We start from the raw sequence: 10,537 nt of genomic DNA, 5'->3' as shown, positions 1-10,537 counted from the left end.
TCCTGTTTCGTCTCGTTTTAACGACTAATTACCCACATTCTTCGTTACTCGCCCTCTCGACCTCTACTCAATTTCATTACACTCGTAATTCTATATAAATATAGAAAACGTAAGCTCGTTCTCGAAATTCTGATAAACGAGATCTACACGTTTATCGAAAAATTCCAATTTACTATTCACTCATCGTCCAAAAATAAAAACTTTCATTATTGGACTCGTATCAAAAAATTAAGAATATTTCTCGACAACGTGCACGTAAGATTTTTGAAAGTCGACAAAAAGACGAAATAGCAGTATTTTACTATTCATCGTCAAAAAGTCAAAAATTCCAAAAACGTCGTAACGGACTCAGATCTCACTTCCGAGTTCACCGTTCTCATTCAAATAATTATCTCAAATTATTCGAATACTCAAACTCAAGCAATTAAAAGCTTAAGGCCCAAATAAAATTAAAGCTCACTCATAAAAAATGCTTGAATGCTTAATTAAATAAATATGCAAAACATATAAATTTAATTACTAAATTTACAAATGCTTTTGTAAATCATTTTTGTTGCAATTAAAATAATTTCTTTTTCTCAATCCGTCGTGAATCATCTTAAATCTCAGTTCAAAAATTATTCTAAACTTAATATAAATGGGCGGGGTGTTACATCTCTCCCTCCTTATAAAAATTTCGTCCTCGGAATTACATATCTGGTATTCTAACTTGTGATACTAGTCGTTCGTTTCATTCATCTCTTTTGTGGCCTTTTCCATCCTGTGATGGTTCCACTTCTTGACGAGAACAATATTATTGTCTCGTAAAACTTGAACCTTGCAATCAAGTATCTGGACCGATTTCTCTTCATAACTTAGGTCCTAGCTAGGACTATCTCATCTTGCTTCTTTGATTCTTTACTAGATGTGATCGACTTTCTCGACCAGCCTTGATATATACTAGTTTCGGATCCATCACTGGTGCAGTAGTTAGCCTAGTCTTGAGTTCCTTAAACTTGGTTTACAAGCTTCGGACCAAACATGCTTAGTCCCTTTTCTCAAAAGCTGAGTCATTGGCCTAGCCAATTTCGAGAATCCTTCGATGAAACTGCTGTAATAACCTGCTAGACTGAGGAAACTTCTGATCTCATTGACGTTTGATGGTGCCTTCCATTCCTTGACTGCTTCGATCTTGGCGGGGTCTACTTTGATTCCTTTAGTCAACACTATGTGACCGAGAAACATAACTTCCTTTAACCCAAATTCACACTTGTTGAATTTGGTAAACCATTTCTCATTGGGCAGGGTTTTGGGTACGATGCGTAAGTGCTCTTCATGTTTTCTTCGGTCTTAGAGTATATGAGGATGTCGTCAATAAACACTAAGACAAAACTATCAAGATACTAGTGGAAAACTCTGTTCATTAGGTCCATGAAAACGGCTGGGGCATTCGTTAATCCAAAAGGCATCACAGTGAACTCGTAAAATCCGTAACGCGTTCGAAACGCTGTCTTTGGGATGTCTTCTCTTTTCATCCTGAGTTGGTGGTAACCAGATCTTAGGGCAATCCTGGAAAACACACCGGCTCCTCTCAACTGATCAAACAGGTCGTCTATCCTCAGAAGAGGATATCTATTCTTATGAGCTTGCTTCAACTTCTTATAATTAATACACATCCTTAGTGTATCATCTTTTCTTTTGACATCTTGAATTAGCGCTTCCCATAGTGACATACTATGTTGCATGAAACTAGGTCTGGTGAAAATTTGGTAATTCCTTGGAAAAAATATCTTTGTACTCTCAAATCAGTTGAACTTCTTTAATTGTTTCCTTCGTCCTAAGTCTCCTTCTTAGATTGACTAAGGAATTCTAACATCAAACTTTTCTCATCATCTTGGTAACTTTCACTTCAAAGCTTAATGACATTCCTTCTGCCATGTAAACTCATTTTCTCATTATTGTCCACCATGTGGACCACATATTGACAGCTGGTTGAAAAACTTCATCATACTTACTATCTGCTCCAATTCTTCGCTTGAGATTCCAAAAATCGCTTTGATTATCAAATCTATTGTAACAACTATATAGTGCGAGTCTATATATTGGGATGATGCTCTTCCTCGAGATCAAAAATCTTAGTTGACAATCACCGAGATTTTAGTCATGTGGGCTGGCCAGACCCAACAAAACGAATCACTCAGTCAAATGGGATCTTCGCCCCCAATCATGTCAACTTCTTATTCATGTAAGGCTCTGGTCAAACTTCTAACTTAATATACTTACTAATAAGTACTTCATCATAAGTGACTGATACCATGAAGGTCCATTCTATGCCGTTCTAGCAAAGCTATCACGACTAACATCATAATCATAAGCAACATAAGTTCTTATGTGAAAAACTTAATCTCACCGCTATTGAAATAGCTCAAGTGAATCCTTAGTCTTAAGGCATTGCCTCTATGTTGTAACATATCTATGTTAAACATTTCTATTTTACCAATCCTTACTTAAATCGATCAAGTGGTGCTATCACGACTAACATTCTCAAGGCATTCTTTGGTGGTACTCAAACGGTTTGTAAGAGGACTCATCATTCTAATCGTATAGGCAGCTAGCCTAAAACGACAACATAAAGCTTTCTCATTCATTCATACATACATACATACATACATACATACATACATACTTACATTTGCTTTCTTTAAAACCTTGAGTCATGGACATTAAATGCCCCTTTCATAAAAAATTTTGCTTATGCCAGAAAGATTCAAGGAATCAAACTCGACCATACATACATTGATTCGTTAAGGGCTCGGGCAGTCCCAAACACGAAATAACATTCATTTAGTCGTTATGAGTTCGGGTAGTCCCAAACACGACAAAAAAATCATTCACATAGCATCATAAACGTAAGGCGCACATTTTCTTGAAAACTTTCATAACTTCGAATCTATATATATGTATATTTTTGAAACTATTATCGTACCTTGGTTGCGGCAGTGTGACGGCGAGCTGAGGGCTACTGACATTATTAGAAGTCTAGAGATACTATTCTAGACTTGACGTCAAAAAAAACTTTATGGTTATCAGAGACATGAAAGAAAACTTATGCTCTGATACCACTCTGTCACACCTCAATTCTTGAATGAATAAATATAATCGAGGTACAACTAATTCATAGAAATAAACAAGGAACAACCTTGTTAAAACCCGAATAAGACAAGTCGGGCTAGTCCCTTTTGGATCACAAGCTTTGTTTCATGCTTCTGACAACCAACATTCATTAGCATAAATCTAGGAGTTTAGAGTTTAAACTTAATCAGGGATATCATTTGAAATTTAATATGAAAGCCTTAAGTTAGGGAAAACAAAAGACTAGATATTATTGAGTGCTACAGTGGAAGTCTTAATAGGAAGTTGAACCCTAGCCTCAGCTCCGCCCGTCAGCACCAGCCAGCCAACCTGAAAACATTTGAAAGTATTTTTGGACTAAGTACTAAAGTACTCAGTGGGCATGCATTTTCATAAACATTTCATTCATTTCTTAAAGACAGTTTATCCAATCATACTTGACATGACTTAGAAGGTTTTAAATAACTTCTAAACATGTTAAAATAATTTTCATTTGTGCGCACATGTCACACTCCCTTTCCGTTACTCGCTGTGATCCCGGACCTTTTAGCCACCGACGGATCCATAACTCCTGCTTACTTGAACTGAGGGCGTAACCCAGTCAAGTTCCCATTTGGGACCCAATGCTCCGGAACACATCCCGTCGAGCACCCTTATAACGCCTCATACATGATTAGTGCCCGAATGGAGATCAACCCACCGAGTCAACTAATAGGTGTACACAATTCTCAAATAACGTGTTAGGTCAAGAGAGAACCTCGATCGATTCATTATTGCGAGCCTTAAACAGAGCAGAGTGCACAAAATATTTTATCGGATAAACAGTTTGCATTTTATTTAAATAAACAATTTGCAATTCATTGAAACATTTAGAGCTTAATAACTCAATCATACTTTATACATTTGGAAAGTAAGCCCACCTGATTAGGCAATGCCTGTCGTTTATTCTTAACTTTGGATAGGAATAGCAACGCTAGTCCTCACAGTCTACAAAGCCTACAATGAATCTATAATCTTAATAGGTCTCCTGAATTAAATCTTAAGTCGTCACTTCCAAACGAACCTTCATTGTTATGAAGAATCGATAAGAAGAAGAATCATTAAACAGAAAACTATCTTCCTATTCTTAAGCTCAAATAGGGAAATAAAACTTATCACTTAACTCAACTGCCCTGCCAGCGATGACTTGGCAGTCAGAGCTGACTCGGCAGAGCTGACTCACAGCCAGAGCTGAACTCGTCAGCCAGAGCTGACTCGCCAGCCAGAGAAATCGCCCGCCAGAGAAATCGTCTGCCAGAGAAATCACCTGCCAGAGAAATCGCCTGGGTGCCAGAGCAGCGAAGTCCTCCAGAGCTAACTTCCAGAGCTAACCTCCAGGGCTGACTTTTCAAGGCCAGAGCGGGCTTGCCAGAGCTAAACTCAACAGCACTTCAACTGCCAGAGCTGACTATGCTCGGCAGAGCTGGATTTCACGCAGCAGACTCAACAATAACAACACTCAAACATGCTCTCTCTCTCTCTCTCGATCTAACACTCCTCAAAACTTTAAACTTAACCTATCATGCTCAACTTCAACTTAGAACACAAAACTCAAGAAAACCCTAATATGCATTTCCAAGTTTCACGCACAGTACAACCATTTGTACAACCTACAATCTATCATGCTTGGTAAAAAAAAATGATAAACAAAGAACAAATCTAGCATGCTCCTAAAACACAAATACAAGTTACATTGATTAACAAAAATCGAAGAACAAGTGACGACGACGAAGAACATAGTCGGGCTGCCCTCTTGGGTTCCCTTGCTATGGTTCGAACCAACCTTAACTCCTTCATTAAACATGCTCAACATCTATTCAAGAACAGCATACTAAAAACTCACGACGATCCGTCGTCGTTTCAAAATAAAGTCGAGAATCGACGTTTTTCGACGTCGACGAAAATCGAAAAGAAAACCATGGAATCGTAGGTAGAGATGTTACCTACGTGAATCTATGATCGAAAAGGTGCTCGGCGCTCTCCTCGTTGCTCAAATCGGAGCTCAAAAGCTTGACCAAAGCTTTAATGGTGGTGTGTGTTCTTGGTGTTTGTGTGTGTAAGAGAAAATGTAGTGAGTGAATGGGGTGGGCTGCCAACAGCCGTGGGTTTTATAGGGAGTGGGAGTTGGGCGGTTGGGGGGGTGGTTTTGGTGGGGTAGGGTTAGATCTTTTAAGATATTATCCCACTTAGTCATTAAATATCCTGTTTCGTCTCGTTTTAACGACTAATTACCCACATTCTTCGTTACTCGCCCTCTCGACCTCTACTCAATTTCATTACACTCGTAATTCTATATAAATATAGAAAACGTAAGCTCGTTCTCGAAATTCTGATAAACGAGATCTACACGTTTATCGAAAATTCCAATTTACTATTCACTCATCGTCCAAAAATAAAAACTTTTATTATTGGACTCGTATCGAAAAACTAAGAATATTTCTCGACAACGTGCACGTAAGATTTTTGAAAGTCGACAAAAAGGCGAAATGACAGTATTTTACTATTCATCGTCAAAAAGTCAAAAATTCCAAAAACGTCGTAAAGGACTCAGATCTCACTTCCGAGTTCACCGTTCTCATTCAAATAATTATCTCGAATTATTCGAATACTCAAACTCAAGCAATTAAAAGCTCAAGGCCCAAATAAAATTAAAGCTCACTCATAAAAATGCTTGAATGCTTAATTAAATAAATATGCAAAGCATATAAATTTAATTACTAAATTTACAAATGCTTTTGTAAATCATTTTTGTTGGAATTAAAATAATTTCTTTTTCTCAATCCGCCGTGAATCATCTTAAATCTCAGTTCAAAAATTATTCTAAACTTAATATAAATGGGCTGGGTGTTACACCAGATCTGCCGCCGCCGCGCGCTGGAGAGAGAGAGATGGAGATGAGAAAGAGAGAGGAGAGAGCGACAGCCACTGGAGAGAGAGAGGAAGGGAGGATCTCCTCCACCACCGCCACGAGAGCTCCGACGAATTCTCCAAGCTCGGCGCCGCTGCCGCGCAGCCGCTGGAGAGAGAGAGAGAGGGAGATGAGAAAGAAAGAGGAGCCGCTGGAGCAGAGAAAGGGAGATGAGAAAGACAGAGGAGAGAGAGAATGGTAGAATAGTCATGACATATAAAAAATGGCCAAAATTTATGTTTTTTCAAATGGTGAACAAAATTTGATGTTGTATGTTGAATAAGGCCATTCGGCCCTATTGTTTCTAAATAAATTATACAGATATTTTAACATAGATCCAAACCAAGAGTCCACGTAATTAAGATTTCAAGCGACACGAAATATCACATTGCGACATAACAATAACAATAAAACGACATACAATAACGACTCAACAAATATTCTCTGGTTATATTTCACCTAGTTCCTCAATCTAACCTCCAACACTCCATTCTTACACAAACAATGAAAGCGCAACTGGAACTTAGGTGTATCCAATATCCCCACTACAACAAGACACGAAATCAGACAACGAAATGCAGCTCAATCGGTAACAGACTTCTCTTCCAATCAATAGATTAGAGGTTTAAGTCACCACGATGAAGAAATAAGATATCATTATTGATCTTTTAAAGAAAACCAAAAAACAAGACACCGAGCAAAGCAAACACAAAAACATGAGAAACAAAAATAACTAGCGCTCCTTCGAGGAGTTAATCAAGAAGAAACATATCATACTTTACAAAGATGAAGTCAAGTTATAACCATGTATTTTAGCGTAATAATATCAACATAGGATAGGATAGGACAATCCAACCACAATGTGATCCATCAACTGATGATTCGCGGAAAGAACTTAAAACAGACAACGTACATGCAAATATGTGAAGCATCTTCAGTCTTTCTTCTTATCTTTCAGCGGCCCCCTCGGAATCTTGCTCAAAACTTTAGCATCAAATACTGCATACTGTTTCTTGAGCTCGGCCATTGCCTTCTCAGCATAAAAGTCCACCTTGTCCTCGTATTTCTCATAGAAGATGGGCACGGTGAAAAGCGCTATAGTAACTGCCAACAATAAAAATTGAATGAGAACCAACTCAATATGCAACAAAAATTTCATAGAAGATTCTTTCTTGATCAGTTATTACTTGTGTAGAGAAGTGTCAAGAAGTCGCAGCAACCACCCACCAAGGACAAAATCCACAAGCCAGCAATCACCTGCTTGGCATCAGCATAATGAGTAGCATTCAATTAATATAAAGAAGTTACCTCTTGCCGGCTAATTGCCTATAAAATGCATTCAGTAGCTTCAACGAACATACAACAATATTCAACTGGCTGTATATATCTAATTGCAGATCATTTCTCAACCTAAAGTTAGTATCTTGCATCTAACAACAATTGTGAGATGCACATGGTAATTTGTTAACCAGATATGATGATTAGGAACTAGGACATGGTAAAAAATTGGCTTCCTATCTCGAATGAAAAGCAGAATTTGAATGAAGGAACCAGAGCAATTATCTCATTCTTCTACATTTGAATAGTACATACCGATAGGAACTTCTTTAAATCCTTTCCGGATGCAATGTCCCTCAGAACTGCAAAGCCTCGATTAATTTCAATTCTCAATGCAGAAGCACACTTCATCACAGGCTCCTCCGGGATAATCACTTGTGGGATATGTGGTGGAGATCTACACAAACAACACACAAAGTAAGAAACGGATGCAGATAACACCAATTCACCCTACCACCACTGAAAGGGATCACTTGCAAGCCGAATGGGCAGCAGCTCACTTCTTTATGAAGGTGTTAGCGGTAGACCACAAGAAGAGACCCACTAGACCAAGCATCAAACCATGACAGAGCAATGTGAGCAAATGGTACTCGAGGACATCAAACAAGACCCAAGCAGCAGTAGCCCCTCCAAGCACTCCAGCTGAAACCTTCTTGTCCCTCCATAGGAAAACATCAGCAGCTGGCCATTCATTAAGGTTCAAGTCATTATGTATGTTTATCTTATGAGAAATCACATAAAGGGTGCAATGATACTGTAAGCTCATTTAAAATTTGAATAATTGTATAAAGTTATTAGCTTTTTCGGAGAATGTGCAACCAAAAACTGTAATTACCAGCAATAAAGTATAATGTAAAGGATAGATTATTGAAACGAATTTTTTGAATCATCAAAGCATGCTTAATAATCACGACTCTTAGGCTGCCTAAAGGTGCCTACCTTTTACCCAACCAAAAGCTAATGCAAACCATTACTTTCGGGCGACAGAAGATTTTTTTATTCGAAGTTACTAAATCAACCTACTAAGATGAAATTCATCATCATAACTTATCTAAACTCTTGATTTCCAAGAATCCCATTCCCGAATCAACTAATAACAAGCATTATAGAACACCAAACATGAGTCAAAAATGGAAGGATAAATACAAGCAAGAAGATGCATCCAATATAAATTAAACAAAAACACGATCGCAGAATATTTGATACATTGAAGAACATTTCAATCTCCGTAAAAAGAGGGGAAACAAAAACACGGCAAAACGTCGAGGAAATTAAATAATGGAAAATGGAGTTTTCAACATTTGACGACCCCCAAAAAATTGAAGTAAAAATAAAATGAGATATTATAAGATTACCATAGAAAGAATAGAACTCTCGGTGTACTACCAAAAATGCAATAACCATAAAAGGCAAGTTTGAACTCCGTGCGCAGTTCACATCTCAAAAAATTGGTGAAATCCCCCAAAAATTAACAGAAAAAAAAAAATCAAAAACCAAAATCTCGAGAAGTAACAGCCCTTCCTTCCCAAACAATAACCAAAAAAAACCCACTAAGAAGAAAATCAATTTTGTAAAAGAACAATTTTAGAAGAACACCTAAAACACAAATAATTAACTCACTAGAAACCTCGATTTTTTATTAATTAACTCAACGAAAAAAAGGAGAGGAAAGAATTAACTAAATATCCCTAGAAAAAGAAGTTAAACTTGTAAACAGAGGCAAGTAACTGGTGCACATACGTTTGCCGCCGCCAAGGACTCTGTGAAGAGGCTTCTCCCGGCCGAAGAGGCGGTAGACCTTGTCCTTCAATGATTTGGACTTCTTCTTCTCGTCATCGGAATCAGACGACGACGACGACGAATCGCGATCGTGAATTTTGTCGGCGATTTTCTCCATCAGAGACTCGTCCTTCTTCTCCTCTTCCTTGTGATGTTCGTGATCCCCCATCGCAGCTAGCTCGTGCAGAAACAGCCCGTAGATTCACGCAGATTCCAAGTGTGTGTGTGCGGTAACTTAGCTGAAAAGAATGAATCTTGAAAATAAGAGGAGTTGGGAATCTTTAATAAAAAGGGGAAAGGAGAGTAAAGGGAGTGGATGGAGGGGAAGATTGAATCTGGTTCGTTGAAATTATAGGGCCCTATTTGTAAGGCCCAGATATCGCCGCGGGATTTTTGTTTTTGTAATAGCAATTTTTTTTCTTTGTGGCTAAGTCTGTCATCTCGTCTCGTTCATATCGGAATGTACTAGAACAATATACGTGTTGTGCCATTTACACATCCAACAATATTTTATGATTATAAATGTTTTATGCCATTAACCGGTCTGAAAGAGCTTCCTTCCACAAACAGTATGTTAAAATAATTAAATCAATTAGCCGAATATGTTAGTCAACGCTAGTGTGGCTTTAAATTGGTATGTGACGGATGCAGGTAGCTAGAAAAAAAAAATAGTAACTTAGTATTTAAGTTTGTTGTGTGTAATAATTAAGTTTGTTTTCTCGTGATGTAATAATTTGAAAGTCGAATTTTTTCTATTGACTTCTAAATATTGTACATTCGGATTTAGAGTTATATTGAAGCTGGTCTTCCGTTTCAAAAAAAAATTATTGTGTGTATGCGGTTGTATTAAGTTATTGAAAAATATCAAAATAATCAGGTAACATTATGATTTGTTATTGTAAGTAATCTGGTAGAAATAGTGTATTGGAAATAAATGGTTTCTTATTATTTTAAATTTTATTGAAAATATTAATTAATTATTGTTTTGAATTATATTTTATTATATATATATTTTATAAATTTAAATAAATTAAAAAAATTAGTGGGTATTATAATATGGGTTTATGACAAGAACGCGTATTAAAATCTAGAAAATAGAATAGTCCCATGTGACATTACCATATTTTTGTATTTTTATTTATCTTAATTGTCCAAGCAATTTTATATTTATTCATTCTTATTTATCTAAATCTTCTCGTCCCATATTGATTTTTTACGAGAATTCACCAATATATAATTTATATAAAAGGATGTTTTTGAACCCTAAACCAAAAACTTACATTTAATTGGAGGAGTGATTGACATTATAATAATTTCAATTGCCTTGTCAATTTAATTTGATAAAATTTATTTGGTTAAAAA

General features: G+C 36.9%; 1 protein-coding gene across 1 annotated transcript; it reads right to left on the bottom strand.

Annotated features, from left to right (window-relative positions):
• Window positions 1-6,775: 6,775 nt before the first annotated feature.
• Window positions 6,776-9,679, bottom strand: LOC131004341 (reticulon-like protein B2). The gene is made up of 5 exons (XM_057930987.1): window positions 9,137-9,679; window positions 7,897-8,077; window positions 7,652-7,793; window positions 7,246-7,315; window positions 6,776-7,162 (listed from the first exon to the last, which is right to left on the bottom strand). Exons 1-5 carry the CDS (start codon window positions 9,342-9,344, stop codon window positions 6,993-6,995), a joined length of 771 nt encoding a protein of 256 aa, XP_057786970.1. The 5' UTR covers window positions 9,345-9,679; the 3' UTR covers window positions 6,776-6,992.
• Between the last annotated feature and the right edge of the window lie 858 nt (window positions 9,680-10,537).

This window comes from Salvia miltiorrhiza, unplaced genomic scaffold, assembly GCF_028751815.1.
Source record: "Salvia miltiorrhiza cultivar Shanhuang (shh) unplaced genomic scaffold, IMPLAD_Smil_shh original_scaffold_381, whole genome shotgun sequence".
Lineage (NCBI taxonomy): Eukaryota > Viridiplantae > Streptophyta > Magnoliopsida > Lamiales > Lamiaceae > Salvia > Salvia miltiorrhiza.
Note: the sequence above shows the minus strand (reverse complement) of the source record. Positions and strands in the feature narration are given on the sequence as shown.